Genomic DNA, 17,645 nt, shown 5'->3' on the forward strand with positions numbered 1-17,645 from the left:
CCTTCACTCCTTGTCTGCATTTTTTTTCTTTTTTTACACTATATTTAGTTTGATAGAAAATGAATAAAAAAAAATAAATATAAAAAAATAAATAAAAAATAATATTTTTCTTTGTTTGATTATAAAAAAAAATAAAAAATTTTTTTTGTGTGTAAATTTCACTACACAAATTTTCTTTCCATCACAAACAAAAAAACAAAAAAAAACTATATTTTTGTATTTTCTATACTATCCTTAGCTATATTATTATTAAAAATTATTAATGTAAATTTAATTTTAATATATTATTATAATTAAAATTCATATTAAAACATTATATGTATTAAATAAATAATTTAAATCAAATATATAAAACTATAATATTTTATAATATTTATAAAATATAATCAAACATAAATAAAAATATTTATATTTTATTTTATAATAAAAATATTAATATAATTTTATACTATTATAATTTTTTTATTTTTTTTATTCAAACAATTTTTTATTTATTTTCTTATCATCTATTTTTTATTCACAAAAGTAATTCAACTTTTTCTTTCTTCTCCCTCTTCTTTCCAACATCCACACAAAGTGTTAGTGGTTCGTACTTCGTACACCAAGTCACTCACTAAGAAGGTACAATTACAACACATCACTTCAAACTTCGCCAAACACCACCACCACCACCAGTTTGGCCCGCATTGCTCCAAATTCTCTACATTTTCTCTCTCTCTCTCTCTCTCTCTCTCTCCACAAGGGGAGACGGACCGCCATGGACGCCGCATCGACGCTCGTCTCCTGCCGAATCGATTCCTTCCCTCGCCGTCGCTCACTCTCACACCACCACCATTCGCCATCATGGAGCAGTAAGCTCCGTCCGCTTCGCCTCCACTCCAACCGTGTTTTCGTCGTCTCCGCGGAGGCTAAACAGAATATAACCGCTCAATCAACCACCATCAACGATTCGTCGTCCAGGTCTCCTCCACTGAGCAGTGCAGTCAATGGTTCGTCATCTAGGTTTACTTCGACTGGCAGCACCGTCAACGGCGGATCAAAGGTGACACTTTTGATTTTCGTTTTTGTTTTTATTAATGTTTCCGTTTCTGTTTTCTTTTTTTTTTCTGAAGATTTTGTCAGAGAAATAGTGAGATAAAGAACTTTGGATTGAAATCAGGATTTTTTAGGGGAAAAAAGTTGAAAATAGTGAAAATAATAACTAAAATTCTGTTTTCTGTTTTATCTATTCCTTAACAAAATACTGAAAGTAGAAAAATACTAAAAATGAAATAATTTTTTCGTTTTTGTTATTTAGTTCACAAAACCATGAAATCATGAACCAAGAGAAGTAATGCAGGAAATAAAAACATGAAAGCATGATTCAGTTATCTTTCTTTTTGCATGTCTTTTATTTCGATTGTTTGTTGAGTTGATGGAACACGTGAGTTAACGACTTTGAGTGTGTGGGTTTTGTTGGATGGCAGAGAATTGGAGATGTTTCAAAGGAGATAAAGCGAATGAGAGCACAAATGGAAGAAGACGAACAGTTAGCGACTCTGATGAGAGGCCTTCGTGGACAGAACCTGAAGGACTCGTTGTTTGCTGCGGATGATGTTGAGCTACGTCTTGTTGAGGTGTTCAAAATTATCTGAATCTTATAGTATTTTATTTTATTATTATTTAAAATTTAGTGAACTTGTTTGTGATTACTAGTTGACAGCAGTTATGGATTTATGGTGCATTAACATTAATACATTAATACATTAGCATCAAACTGATATGTATTTGCTTTAAAAATTGTTTTATGATATATTTGGAGTTTATCTCTATGTTGGCTGTCATTCCTTTATGCTCATTTTCATTTTAGTGTTTAATTTTTCCGTTTTTCCTTTTTGGATAAAGTGTGTGCCTTTTGTTTTTTATAAACGAGTATCAGATTCGATTGTAATTGGAACTTTGTATTCTGTATTGGTGTAGGTGGATGAAAGTAGTGAGTTTTTGCCTTTAGTGTATGATCCCCCAAGTATTTCTGCATATTGGGGAAAACGTCCACGTGCTGTTGCTACGCGCATTGTGCAGTTACTTTCTGTTGCTGGAGGTTTCCTTTCGCGCATTGCTTCGGATGTGATTAAGAAGAAGGTTAAGGAGGTAATTCCTCAATATCCAGAAAGGCTTCATAGCTTACTCTTTATTCCAGAGTGTTTTATTCCACTCTCTCTTATTTTCTTTTATGTTTAGTTTTTTAAATAATAAAAACTAAGAAGTGTTCGCTTTTATGAAATGACTGAATGAGTTATTTTATAATTATTTTAACTTCATACAAAAGTAGTTTACTAGTTGGTACTGTAGAACCTAGGGCTTGAACATGTATCTCTGTGTGGGTATACGTGTCGCTTTCCATATATTCCTATCTACTTTTTACAATGCAACTTTTGAGTTTACATTGTGAATTTGTGATTATTCATTTTTGCTCTTTCCAATTTTCTATAACCAGAACGAAGTTGCTAGAGCAATTGAATTGCGTGAAATTGTTACATCTTTGGGTCCAGCGTACATAAAACTTGGGCAAGCGTTGAGCATTAGACCTGATATACTATCACCTGTAGCAATGACAGAACTGCAGAAACTTTGTGATAAAGTAAGCTTATTGCTCTCGCTCCCTTTGCTTTATTTCACCATTCTGCATAATCCATCTCTATGTGAGTCTGAGAAAAGTTCATAATTTGATATGCAGACAAGTGTGATTTATTGATTAATATATGTTTTTTCTCCATATACATAGTGTTCATTTTTCAATTTTGTTCAATATAAAAGCAAAATTTAATGTGGTCCATGTACATGCAATTGTTTATTAGTAATTCTTGTTGTGTGGTGCTGCTTTGAAGTTTTCAGCTTGGCATGAAGCTACTGTAAAGTGTTGGGACCAAATTAAAATTAGTGTTGGGTTCAAAATAAATAAATTTGGTCTGTCCCTGTAAGTGACACTCATTTTTTCTTAGTTGCTCCTTATATCTCACAATAAAGAAGTTTCACATTATCACAAATAGGAATCAAAATTATATTTCCTATTTATTTTAGAAAAATGAAACAGTTGCGCTGGTTGCATCTAATATTTATGTTCTATTTTCATAAGCAGTTTACTGGGCCGTTTTCTTTGTCTAAATTTGAATCATGATCCAACATACAAGAACTAATTTAGAAATTGTAAATAGTGAAAATTATTAGCAGTTACACAATGACATTATGATTTCTAATACTGAATTATTCCTTTTGCTAAGGTTTGTTTTCTTTTTTGATGGGGTTGTGGGGGAATTCTGTAAATGTCAAGGTTCCTTCATTTCCAGATGATATAGCTATGGCTCTAATTGAGGAGGAGCTTGGTCAACCATGGCAAAATATCTATTCTGAACTATCAACATCTCCCATTGCTGCTGGTAGCTCTCCAGACAACCAATTAGCTATAGTAATTTTATTGTAGAAAAAGTATAGTCTCTCTTTGCTAGTATTTTAAGTTCATTTATCTGGAGGTATTAATTCTTTTGTTAAATCTTTGCAGCTTCTCTTGGACAGGTATATAAGGGCCGCCTAAAGGAAAACGGGGACTTGGTGGCTGTTAAAGTACAAAGACCTTTTGTTCTTGAGACAGTCACAATTGATTTATTCATTATTAGGAAGCTAGGTTTGGCTCTTCGAAAGTTTCCACAGGTAAGTTTAATTATTGTGAGGAGAGACTTGAAGTTGTATTTGTCAATTGGAATTGAATTAATTTGAACATTTAAATAGTGATGTTGGCAATGCAAGCTAATTGCTTATTACAAATGTCCTCCATACCCAAAATAAACTTTTTTATAAGGACCAAAACCAAAACACGGGTATTTTATAGAGAACAAAAATTATATTTAAGCCTTTATTTTATTATTTTGTACATTATAGGTCTCAATAGACGTTGTTGGGTTGGTTGATGAGTGGGCTGCTCGATTCTTTGAAGAGCTAGACTATGTGAATGAAGGTGAGAATGGAAATCGTTTTGCTGAAATGATGAGGAAAGACCTACCACAGGTACGGATGATTACTTGAAGTTAATTTTCGCCCACTCTATATTTTCCCCTTGTGTTTTATATATTAAAGAAAAATGAATTGCATATAAAACATGGTTGGTATTTCCACAATCTAAGTTTGGTTATGATTCAAGTATGATATATTGGTAAATCAGATGGTTGAATGAGAGGTAACCAGTCTTTTTTAATACAACAATTATCCTAGCTCATGAGACAAGATTGTCTCACGGAATGTAACACACTGCAGACCAAATGAAGTTTTATAGGTCCCCAAGGACCAAGTAACACCCACTGAAACAACAAAAGCAAGGGGAATAAATATATTTAGAAGACAATGCATTAGATTAATATGACTTGAAGACTGAATAAAAGAAACCCTTCCTGCCATCTAAGTTTCTAGTAAGTTTCTTACACTAGGGAAGAAACTTAAAGTTGTCTCCCAGAATGAGACCAAAGAGTACAAGGAGGTTATTTAAAATCTTAACTTTCCGTTCTAGTAAAATATGAATGCATGTACTACAGAGTTTTGCTTTTATTTCCAAGTGACATTGTGCAATTAACTAAAAATTAAAAATGATAAAATAGCTATAAGAAAAGCATCCATGTGTATGCTTGATGGGGAGAATATTTAATTATTTCCTATGTTTTCCTAGAGATGTTTGAACTGTTTATGGATATGAAATGTGGATATGGCTATACATGCATACATGGTGGAATGCTGTAGTGGGTAGATGATTCTTTTGGAGTTTTAGTCTGTTATTGTTTTCTCTCTGTATAGTCTGCCATCTGAATTGAAGTTGTATTTTATGTGGTGGCATAAAAGTTAACGATAGAAAGTAAGGCTGGGTTTTATCATATATCATAATAAATTCATAATGTGATTTTATTTGAGGATGTAATCCAAAACACTACCCTAATCACCAAAGCCCTAGATAGTGGATACATATATGCCTAACAAATGGGTGATCAAACTGAGAATGTAAGGTTAGATTTTTAGTTCATTAAGTCAAGATTTTTTGTAACTAAGATATTTTGGTACATTGTTTATATGTAGAATGTTTTCGTCAATATTTATTTATGTATAATGTTTCATAAATTTGAAGAAACACAATAAACGTGCCTATCTTCATAACAGGCTTGTCAAAAGTTTTACATATGTGGGAGTTCTATCCGAATACTTTTTACATGAATGGTCACTAGATCTCGGCTACTTCTTCTGATAGTTCTAGTTTCAGGTTGTGATACCAAGAACCTACAATAAATATACATCAAGGAGGGTTCTTACTACAGAGTGGATTGACGGAGAGAAGTTGTCACAAAGCACGGAAAGCGATGTTGGAGAGCTAGTTAATGTTGGAGTCATCTGTTATCTAAAGCAGGTAGTTTCACTTTTTTTTTTTTTTATCTTTTTGGTTTAAAAAGAATTATAGAATGTTTTATTTTATTGCTTTCGATGTCAATTCCAATCATCTTGTTTTATCTTTGAACCCTTCACTGAAAATAAAATATTTAATGTAAAAATTATGCATTAATGAACATGTGATTGTATAATAAAATGATGATGAAAATGTATGTGGTATAGTATTAGAAGAATTCTTCTAGGAATCATTGATGTAAGTAATTACTACATATTTATATCTTCATTTTTATTTTATTTCAGCTGCTTGATACTGGATTTTTTCATGCTGATCCACACCCGGGAAATTTGATCCGCACTCCAGATGGAAAGCTCGCTATACTTGACTTTGGTAAGAATTTTTTTTTTTGGGTATCTGAATATTGTATAGTTGTAGATTATTTTTCTCATAAGATACCAATATTATAGACATAGGTGTGGCTTTTACTTTATGAAATATATGTTGAAAATGTGAACTAATTTGGCTTTAAGAACCACCAGCGCAACAAGGCCTTGTTCCACACTAGGAGAGATTGACTACATGGATCAAACAATGCCATTATGTCTTGTCATGAATTATTTATAAACTAAACATATTTATGCTTAATTCTCTTTGATAAGCTCATTATGGAGTTAAATTTCTCATATTACTGTTGCAGAACCAATTCTCCTCAGACCTCCATGTTATAGGACACTATGTTATCATTTGATTTACGTAACTAATTCAAGATGGAATAGTGACAATAGTATTTTTCCGTATCATACATATTAATATTTTTTTTTTTTCGGAGAAAGGGGGATGGTTGATGTTCTTGTTAAGGGTATGTTTGGGTGGGGAGGTAAGTGGAGCCACTAATGTGTTAATGAAGCTTTCTTTTCTTAATCATAGCTTTTTTTGGTTTCTCACCTGAATATTATAGCTATGATGTAATTGGAATAATTTTTAAACGTGTATCTCTTGTTCCATGGTTCATTATATTGTCTTAATCCTTCACGCTACTCTTTATATATGCAAGTAGATGTTTCAATATGTGAATCATTGTGGTAAATGATCAAATTATTTTCTTGTACCTAGGGCTTGTTACAAAATTGACTGATGATCAAAAGTATGGAATGATTGAAGCAATTTCTCATCTCATCCATCGGGATTACCCAGCTATAGTTAAAGACTTTGTTAAACTCGGTTTCATTCCTGATGGCGTCAATTTGGAGCCAATCTTGCCAGTTTTAGCCAAGGTCTTCGATCAGGCCTTAGAAGGTGGAGGAGCAAAGAACATCAATTTTCAAGAGCTTGCATCAGATTTGGCTCAGATTACCTTTGATTATCCATTTAGGATACCCCCATACTTTGCCCTGATAATTAGGGCTATTGGGGTGCTAGAGGGGATTGCCTTAGTAGGAAATTCGGATTTTGCCATTGTTGATGAGGCCTACCCTTATATTGCTCAGGTATAATCTTCTGCTTAGTGACTGTTTTGAAATAAAGGGTGGATATCTTTTCCATTTGCATGTGTCCTAGTTCTAGAGCACGCACAAATTTCGAGTGGAGCACATTGAAGGAATGATTATGTTAATATTATGGAATTCATCGAATTTTATTTTGTTACAACCATCATGCATGGAAGTTATTTACTGAAACAAAATTGGAATTTGACAGTTTAGTTCATAGCTTTGAATGCTAAACCAATAGGATTTTCTGTTACTGGTGACCTAGCTTGTCCTATTGCTACACCAGATTCTTCTGATTAATCTATACTGATGTCCATCGTTTCATTGATAGAGGCTCCTTACGGATGAATCCCCTCGGCTAAGGAATGCTTTACGTTATACTATATATGGTAAATCTGGAGTTTTTGATGCTGAAAGATTTATTGATGTCATGCAAGCCTTTGAGAATTTTATTACTGCTGCCAAAAGTGGAGGTGGAGAGAGTCTGAATGGGGAAATGGCTGAACTTGGGGTGCTTACTAGTCAATCACAGTTTCTCTTGCCCGGTTTCCAGTCTGCAATTCCTCAATCGCAGCAGCCACTGCAAACAAGGGCTGCTTTGGCCTTTTTGCTGTCTGATAGGGGAAACTTTTTCCGAGAATTTCTTCTGGATGAGGTACTCTCTCTATAAGTATTTAAGAAGCTTTTGTTATAACTTCTTATAACTTCAAATGACTTTTTAAGATGCAAATTGATTTAATTATTCTTTGCATTTTAGAGCCAAGTACCAAATATCCCTTCCTATCTCGACCATGTTTGTTAAACAAGTACGCTAAATGGCGTGATATACAAATTACTTGAAATTAATAGTATTGGATGTATTAAGTTGTTGCATATCTTTGTATAACTGGCGGAAATCAAGGGAGCTAAATGGTAGAAATCATCCGACGATTTTGCGGATAGGTTTCATGTTATTTCTCTATGCTTAAAAGATATTTCTTCTAGGGAAGAAATAATTATTTCCAAACATATGATTCCTTAGGCCATTTGATAAATGAATTCAAAACAAATGAAACTAGATTATTAATAGGCTTGTTAACTTTTAGCAAAGGTCAGCTAACCCGTCGTATATCAATGTCTTACCAAGCCTCTTGTGGTCTTTCAGTATGTAACAAGTTTTAGATTAGTAATGACAAGGGTCCATCTGGTGCCCAGTTGCCTCATTATAATTTTCATCAGGGGAACGAACCTCTGTTGTTTAAATAGATACAGTTTCTATCCAAAATTTAATAAAAAAGAAAAATAAAATACCAATTACATGGATAGTTACTTGGAAAAAGGGGCATGTTAGAATATGTGTGAATAAATGAGTTATGATATTATATCCTTATAGGATCCGTTACGATACGGTAGTTAATTGTGTATATCCTGTGATTATTATGTATTGAATCCCCTTTCTCTCATCTCACATTAAACAGGACAAAATGTCAACACTTGAATGCATTGAATCAGTAAATATTTCAAAATATATAATTTGATTTTGCCAAGCTTATGCTTGCTTAGTTAAATCTAATTAGCATTTTAATTGATGATGACAAATTTATGTTTAATGAAACATTAGCAGGGCTCTTAATCCCTGGATGTAATCTCGTGTAGTCATAACTATCTATTATAATATATAAAAGGAGAGACCAAAGTAGTGTTTAAGAAGCTAATGATACCAAAGATTTTACATTTTCTATGAATTTGCCATGTCAACGCTAAACTTAGTTTGTTGCAACATAGAGAAAAGAATCTATCTATATAGTCACATTTAAAATATCATAGTAAAAAGCATTTATGCAACTAACCTATCATCAATTTTATAATTTCTCACATTAATTTCTTCAATTATATTATAGAAGATATTAGTTCATATCAAAGGTCTAAATTCTGATATTGCATGTTCTATTTGTTGAGTAAATTTTATATATATATGAAAATTATATGAAAGAAGAAATCAAAGTAGTACTAAAGTAAGCAAATGATACTTAAGCTTTATGTAACCAACCTATCATCAATTTCATAATTTCTCACATTAAATTCTTCAGATAAGAGGAAACCAACAAATGTTTAAATAGTTGACCTGAAACTCTGCAAATAGCTGAACTTGAAAATGAGATAAAAATAATTAGTTATGACTTTATTTTTTATTATGCTTGAAATGTTTTATTGATGTTCCTCTCCTCCTGCTCAATTTGATTTGTCATTGTTACCTTTTCTGTAACTTTATTCTGGTTCATTGGCTGCAATGCATCCAGATGATTGATTTTTGCTTGGCAGTGGCTAGTGTTGAATAACATCCCTTATACATAATAAATACTTGATAGGAGTCAAGTAGCCAACTTGGATCATCAATTCCTCTTACCCTGAACTAAAAGAGGCTTCTTGTTGTCCAAAAGGCTTATATAGTGTTTTCATCTCATTTACATTTATTTTTCATATCATACTGTTTTTTAGGTGATTCATTGCATATTGTTTGTCAGTGCCATGATGAACTATTTGCTATATTTTGTGAAATTTGTCATATTTATGGGTAGTTTGAATCAGTGCTACTTTCTGACTTCTGTGCATTTGGTGATCCACGTTATTGCCTGTGAATGCAGATTGTCAAAGGCATTGATGCACTTACAAGAGAACAACTCGTAAGAATAATATCCCCACTTGGATTTCAGAATGCGGCCCCGGTTTTCAGTATGGTACCTACCATTGGACCCTTTAAGACGACAGCACTTATACCCACCATAACCGAAGAGGATGAAGTCATACTGAATAATGTCCAGAAAGTGGTGGAGTTCTTGACTGCTGGAAGCTCACTATCAAGGACGTCTGGTCAGGTAATGAATAATGAATTTCACTATCGAGAACTTTGTTGTGAGCCTTTCTCTTTTTCTCTCTTAATAGACAAGTATATTGTTTTTCAAAAATGTTATCAACACTATAAATCTGCCACCAAATAAGTCATTACGTATTTGTGTATATTTAGGGTCCATTCACATTTTTCTAACAGTGATTTTGACCAAAATAATCAAACTTCTCACCGGAAAAATCAACTTTTATGTAGCTGAATATTCAAACTTCTTTCGTAATAGCATAATCAAACTTTTTATGAACACTAATCAGCAACCATTATACTTTTATACTTTTTATTCATATGTTGATTATGAATATAAATCTACTTAATTATATTATTTATTAAATTTGATTATAAATATGAATATGTAGTCATTTCGTATTCTTATGTATTCCTATACGGGTGGGTGGATGGCTAATTGATGGTTGATTTTTTGTTTATAGATAGCATTGATTTTTCCCTCAACTAAAAATGGTCCAAAGCATGTTTAGAGCTTGGATTACCAATTGAATGCGCCCATATTCCATTATGATGAATCACAATCTAAATCAATTATGTAGTTTTTTAGATGATTGGTTTTACCCCTAACCAAGACTTCATAATTGATTATGGGTCCAAAATCAATTATATGACACACAATTTTTCACTTTTCCAATTTTAGTTATTGATTATGGGTGTCAATATATTTAAAAAAGAAAATTATCAAATAGATTTAGTTACCAATTCGGTACTTGAAAGTTTCGGATACTGACAAAAAGGTTCCTGAAAGATGTTATTGATAAAAAAGGTTCCTGAAAGATGTTATTGATAAAATAGCCCCTGAATGATTTGAAAATGCGACAAAAATAACTAATAAATATTATATTTTTTATAAGTGATTAAAAAAAACTTCCGTATTTGGCAAACGATTTATCCATTTGATCCGAATTTTTGCGGCAACATTTGAATAAATATGTAGAAGATGCACAAAATTCGGAGCGAAAAAGTTTGATCTTTAGATTTTTGTTTTTATTTTTCAAAAGAAAAGGTCATTCACAATAAACTTTTTTTAAAAAAATTCACTTAACACATAAAATTACCAAATTTTAAGGATGAAAAGATTTTATTTTTCTAATAAGATCTGCAAAACATTACATCAAAATCTGATTCTAAAGTCGTTTTTTAGAATATATATTGAATTTCTAGGTTTTTGTCGTGTTCTTTCGGGAACTTATCATTAGTATCTTTTGGGGTTATTTTTGTCAGTGTAGTAAACTTTCGGATACCATTTTGATGGTTTACTCTTGTTAAATATAAATCACTTTACTTCAAAATCAATTCTCAAAAAGTTAAATGAAACAATTTTTTTTTTCTCTTTTGGTGTCTAACACAATCTGACAATCAATTTAATTATTCATTGTGTTTTTTGTTTTGGGGGAATGGCAACAGGTACTCAATGTCCCTCAGATTATCCAAGACCTGCTCCCTGTGTTGCCCGGCATCTCGGCTAAAGTGCTTCCTGAAATTGTTAGCAGATTATCTTCTCGGGTATTAGCACGAGTGATACGTGATTCCTTTTTGTAAGAGAACTCTATCAACCTCACCTTAAGGCCCCACAATTGTGTATATTATGACAGAATGTACAAACAACTATACGTGTCTATAAGTAACCCAATATTTCATATATCTCTTGCTCTTGGTTGCTGAAAGCTATTTGTAAGACACTCACCAAATCTTCTATACTGAATCATTTTTAATATATAGATAGGGGAAGCATCCCACGTAGTTCTCATGATAGAAATCATAGAATGATATGCTGCAAGATTTATTACTCAGTGTATCGAAGTACCCACAACTAGAATCAAAATTTGAAAAGGTACTATCCATCTGTAATTATTCGTTTGTATCTTCTATTCTGTATCATATTGTACTCCTTCATTAGTGAAAACTGGAAAGTGTATTTCATTTCTAGCTGCATAGGTGTCGATGATAAATTAGCTTTTCAATCACTTTTAGACTTGTAAATCTAATATCGTATTTGCAGTTGAATTTATTTAAATGGATTAATAATTTTGGAGCTGCTAAATAATATCCAAATTCAAAAATGCTAAGTATATATCAAAATTAGTTGTCATGTATTTGTGTATAAGTATATGTGTAATTAAATTTATTTTAAATATATATTTTATATTTTATTGTATATTTTATATTAGTGATTGATTTTGGGTATACTAATGCATGATTGATCCCAATTATGGTAAAATTCCTAGTGAACTTATATCTAAAGCTGGGATGGAATCATCTAATATTAAATTGTTTAGATTATTGAGTTAATTTTTAAAGGAGTAATCAAATCGAGTTCATTTGATTGTAGATTTAACCTTTCACGATTTTTCTCATCTTCATCTCCTTCACAATTATTTTTTTATTTTCAACCTGGTGCTTCATCATTCTTCTTGCTGTGATAATTTTGTCTCTTCACTTGACGAGAACGCGTTTGCTTCTTCACCTTTGTTAGAAGCATGCAGTTCTGATCACGAGTTCTGTGTCTAGAATTGCTTTCATTCTTCAAAGATTCATAGCAAATTTAGTTACTTCATCTTTCTTTTCCACGATTCCAGATCCGTTTTTCCTTTTTTCATCTAATTAACTTGGTTTAATACTCGTCACTCAGCAACTTGCTGAAGACAATTATCATTCATGGAGCTATGTAATGCGAAAGGCTCTCAATGCCAAGTGAAAACTTGGATTCATCACCGGTTCGATTTCGAACCAGATTCAGACATTGAGCCAGAGAAATTTGAGAATTACCAATGTGTCAACGATGTGGTAAGTACGTGGATTCTTAATTCGGTTTCCAAAGAGATTGCAACATCTCTAGGTTACACGGATTCTGCTCAAGAACTACGAAATGACCTCAAAGCATGATTTCAACATGGTAATGACTTCCTCAAAGAACGAATTCAACATGGTAATGACCTGCGTGTGTTCGAGTTGAAGTGCGAATTAATGAATCTTCACCAAGGAGTTTTATGAATTTCTCGGTATTTTACCAAGATTAAAGTTCTTTGGGAAGAACTGAACTCATATCGATCTGTACAGTGTAACTGTGAAGATGCTCGTGCATTGCAAGAGTTCCTCCAAGCTGAGTATGTGCACTATTTCTTGATAGGTTTTAGATGAATTCTACTCACAAATTCGTGGCCAGATTCTTCTCATGGATCCTCTACGCAGTTAACATCTCAAGAAGAAAAGCATCGAGCTATTGGAGCTTCCTCCTCTCAAAACCAGGTAGCTTTCTTTGCCAAAAACCCACAATCTCTTCAGACTTAAGGCAGAGGCAGAGGTTTAATGCGAAAAGATAACTATGGCAAAGGAAGAGGAGTGAAACCTTTTGTACATCATGTTTCAACACCTCAGAGTCAAGATCAAGATATCAATTCAGCCACACAACTTTCTCCTACATAGAACCAACAACTCCTTAGTTTGTTGAATAATCCGAATATTCAAGAGATTTCATTAAATGCCTTTATAGAGATCAGCACCCCATCAGGTATTGTTCTCAACACCTCAATATCAAGGTCAAATTTATCCAAAGATGCTTGGATTCTAGACAGTTGAGCAGCCATTCACATTGCATGTGATTTGTCGCTTTCTCTCTAAATTGTTCTATATGTACCAGCTTTTTGTGTAAATTTACTATCGGTTTTAGCATTTTTATCCAACACTCCACTCAATGTGACTATTGGTTCAAGATACTTTACTGTTCACGACAACTCCACATGGAAGAGGATTGGGAAGGGTGATTTGTGTAAGATCCGTATTTTTTAAAATTAAATATTAAGTTATTTATAATTTATTATATTTGTTGATGATTTATTTAAAGAGAATTATTTTTTCTAAAAGTAATTAAATTAAAATTTTATAATACTTTGAGTTTAAAATTCAGTAGAATTTATAAAATTTCTTAAAATAATTAAATATTTTCATATTAGGGATCTAAAATTTTAATAATTAAAAATAATGAGAGTTTTATACGATTTAAATTGAATAATTTAAAGTTTTGATTAATTTTATGAAGTAAAAGAAAATTTATTTATTTATCTTTAATTTTAAATTAGAATACGTAATTAAAAAATAATTTGTAAGTTGAAAAATAAATAATATTTTTAAAGTTAATTATATTAGATTAAATTTGATTTTTAATTAATACTCTACCTAAATCTTAAGAGGAATTCTCCACATACAAGCGTTTTCCCATACAAGTCATACAAGTAATTTATTTCTTTTTCTTTTTCTTTTTCCATACCTCCTCTTTTTTTCTCCTTCTTCTCTTCTTCTTCTTCTTCGTTTTTGAAGTATTTCATCTTCATCGTCGTGTTTCTTTTCGTTCTTCTTTTGATTTTGCAACATTATGTATTTTTTCTTCTTTGTTTGATTTTTCCTCCAAAAAAGAATTATGAGAATATGAATAAGAAAATGAAGAAGAAGAAGAAGCAGCAGAAGATGAGGAGGAGAAAGAAGAAGAATTCTGAAGTATGCATAAGGTGTACTTCAACGAATTTTGGGTGTATTTTTTAAATCCTTTGGGTGTTTTTTTGTAATCCTTTGGGTGTATTTCTGTAATCCTTTGGGTATATTTCTATAATCATCTGGGTGAATTTATGTAACTGTTTGGGTGTATTTCTGTAATTGTTTGGGTGTATTTCTGTAATCAGTTAGGTGTATTTCTGTAATTGTTTGGGTGTATTTCTGAAGTTCCATTATCTTCAAAACAATTTCAAAGCTTGATTTCAGAAACCATGAAAATAAAAAAAACGAAGCAAGAATACCAATGATAAATGCAGATAAAATAACGAATGAAAAGGCAAAGAGAGAATGCACGAAGGAGATCGAACAAATTTGACAAGAAACTCGTTTTCATGGAGGAAGAAGAAGAAGAGTAGGAGAAGAAGAAGAAGGAAGAGGAGGAGGAGAAGGAGCAACGTAAAGCATGCCATGGAAATCGTATATAGGTCAGCGTGCTTTTTGTTAAGTTTCTCCCAACTTGTATGACTTGTAAACCAAATGATTTGTATGTGTAACACTCCTCAAATATTAATTCCCAAATTAAAACCCTAAATCCCCAAGACACAACCCTAACCCCACCGCCATCCCCTTTCCGGATGCACACGCACACAACTCACAAACACACACAACACAACACACGGCAACACACCCACACCAGAGGAAATTCCGAGAGAGAGCGAGAGAACCAGAGAAGAAGCAGCGCCAGTGAGGAACCTGCGCCGCCACCGCACCGCGCCACGCCCTGGAGCTTGCTGTCAAACCACGCGTCGTTGCCATCCTTGCGTTGCCGTCGTGTTGGACCCAGAGGGAGAAGAGGAGCCGTTGCTAACGATACCGAAAACACGAGTTAGAGAACAGAAGGGAGCCGTTACTGCTGCCGTTGAGCCAAGTTTTGACGCCATCCATGGAGTTGCGAGGATGCGTCAGCGTCGCTGAGGAGAGAAGGTCACGTGGAGGAGGGAGAGCCGCTGGAGCTTCGTCACTGCTGCCGTTATTTCGCCATGGCCGTATAGAACACGCGCAAGGAGAGGGAGGAGTTGTCAGAGGTCGCCGTCGCCGCTGTCTGGGTTGCAGTGGTCAAAGTTGTCGCTGATAGAGTTCATTAGAGCTACCCCCGCTTTGTTGTTGGTTTCTTTTTATTACAGTAATTGTATTTTGTTTCAGAACCCTTAAAAATTAGTATTCTATTATGTTTGGTTAGAGATTCTTAGATTTTGGTAACATATGATAGGATCGCATTTTGGTCAGTGCATGTTTTGATTAAAGTTGTCGCTATTACTGCAAAAGTAGGACAAAGCTGTGGTTGCGGCTATCACTGCCGCGGGCGGAGAAAAAATTGGGTTTCAACTATTCGAGGTAGGGCGCTAATCCCTCAATTCATTCCCCTGCATTCTTTGTGAATTGCGTTTTGTGGGATGTGGGGAAGGCGGTAGGGCGCTAATCCCTTAATTCATTCTCCCATATTCTTTGTGATTTGTGTTTTGTAGGATGTGAAGAAAGTGGTAGGACACTAATCCCTCGACCGGTATGGCACGACCTCACTAGGGGAAGGTGATAGGGCATTAATTCCCCAATTTATTTCCTCTAGTATTTGCCTCCAGAAGAAGGTGGTAGGGCACTAATCCCCCGATCTTATGCCTCCTGGAGATGGGCAGTCGAGAGATGGAATCCGAGTTAGCTACCGGATGTGTTAGATTCTAGCAGTATAACAGATACGTGAGCTCATGGGCAGTAGGACAGACATGCATCATGTTATATATTTTTTACTTTTTTAGGTGTGTTTAAGTGTTTTGGTTTTCCTATCTAATGAATTCTGTTTAATTGGTAACTGCGATACTTGCTTTAACTATTCTTTAAATGTGTTTGCCTTGTATTTGTTTGTGCTTGTGATTGATTTCTATTGTGAAGTATTGGTGGTGGATTGATAATAGCGGTGAAATGTATAGAATAGTATTTTGTGTGAAATTTTATAGGAAAAATATAAGTTTTTTATTTGGATAATGAACTAACGTTCACTGCGATCGAAAATAGTTTTATTTAAAATATTTTCTTATAATAATTCTTAAAAATTCTCTACTAAAAACCAGCGAGGATGATGTTCTCACCCCCTACAGACTTCTCTTTTCAGCACGGACGAGGAAGCTGAGAAAATTTTTGCTAAGTCTTTAGTTGTACTATTTTTTTTAATTGTGTATAAGTCATAATTTTTCCCTCGCCCTTGTTATTATAACTGTGTAAGAGGGATAGGAGTTGTATGATTGGTACGTATATAATATGTATAAGTTACGTGTATAAGAAATTTTATATATATGTATATTACATTTGTTTTCAAATAAAAAGAACTTTTGATTTCTCAAAGATATAGCGATACGATTTTGCATTAAAGGCTTAAATCTTATTATTAAATATATAGAGGTTGTCGTAATATTCTCGCTATTAAAATGGCGCAGCCAAAAGCATGACAATCTGACAGTGAGGGTGTTACAATTTGCATCAAGGACTATACATCCTAAAAGCATCATCCCCAACATATTACTCAAAGTCGGTGAAATCACCAAATCTTTCAAGTTCTAATTCTGATATTTTATCAATAAATTTGTGCAGTTCACAACTATAGAACACTCTCTTAGATCATGTTTCATCTAAAATTCTGCATCATTTAGATAACACTCTCCATTTATAAAATAAAGCTGATTGCAGTGGTTGTGAGATATGCCCACTTACAAAGTTTCGGAAACTTCCTTTTGATTCCTACAATAATTTGTCTTCAAATTTCTTTGACCTTGTTCATTATGATGTATGAGGACCTTACCAAATTCCAACTTATAATGGAAAAAGATTTTTCTTGACCGTTGTTGATGATGCCACAAGATTTTATTAGATTTATCTACTAACTAATAAATTAGAGGCTACAACTTGTTTAAAGAATTTCTATTCCTTAATACAAACTTAGTTTAGCATCAAGATTAATTGTTTCAGGTTGGACAATGCAAAAGAACTTGCACTCGTAGATTTCTTGCAACAAAAGGGAATTCTCCACTAATTCTCATGTCCATACAGACTACAACAAAATGCCGTGATAGAAATGAAAACACTAACACCTTTTTAATAGGGCTCGAGCTCTCTACTTTCAAGCTAAACTGCCCATCTCTTTTTGGGGAGAGTGCATCACCACTGCTGCCTTCCTTATCAATAGAACTCCAAGTCCTTTACTAAACCTGAAGTCTCTATTCGAACTACTATTCAACAAAGCTTCCAACTATCATAGTTTGAGAAACTTTGGCTGTTTAGCCTTTTGAGTGACTAATTCAAGTTCTAGAACCAAGTTTTGCTCTCGAGC

The 17,645-nt window shown here is 33.3% G+C and overlaps 1 protein-coding gene across 1 annotated transcript; it reads left to right on the forward strand.

Moving 5' to 3' along the window:
• Window positions 1–536: 536 nt before the first annotated feature.
• Window positions 537–11,745, forward strand: LOC112697059 (uncharacterized). Its single transcript, XM_025750044.3, has 13 exons — window positions 537–1,042; window positions 1,467–1,616; window positions 1,960–2,130; window positions 2,477–2,620; window positions 3,311–3,416; window positions 3,539–3,687; window positions 3,916–4,041; window positions 5,276–5,419; window positions 5,701–5,788; window positions 6,512–6,885; window positions 7,217–7,540; window positions 9,510–9,740; window positions 11,186–11,745. Exons 1-13 carry the CDS (start codon window positions 758–760, stop codon window positions 11,318–11,320), a joined length of 2,427 nt encoding a protein of 808 aa, XP_025605829.1. The 5' UTR covers window positions 537–757; the 3' UTR covers window positions 11,321–11,745.
• Window positions 11,746–17,645: the final 5,900 nt, after the last annotated feature.

Source organism: Arachis hypogaea, chromosome 6 (assembly GCF_003086295.3).
Source record: "Arachis hypogaea cultivar Tifrunner chromosome 6, arahy.Tifrunner.gnm2.J5K5, whole genome shotgun sequence".
NCBI classification, from domain to species: Eukaryota; Viridiplantae; Streptophyta; class Magnoliopsida; order Fabales; family Fabaceae; genus Arachis; species Arachis hypogaea.

Bases quoted from the DNA above. Each gene is read 5' to 3' on its own strand.
- LOC112697059 (XM_025750044.3), top strand. From the start codon at position 758: ATGGACGCCGCATCGACGCTCGTCTCCTGCCGAATCGATTCCTTCCCT. The intron at 2,621-3,310 runs GTAAGCTTATTG...GTAAATGTCAAG, and splicing joins TGCAGAAACTTTGTGATAAA to GTTCCTTCATTTCCAGATGA. The intron at 9,741-11,185 runs GTAATGAATAAT...GAATGGCAACAG, and splicing joins TATCAAGGACGTCTGGTCAG to GTACTCAATGTCCCTCAGAT.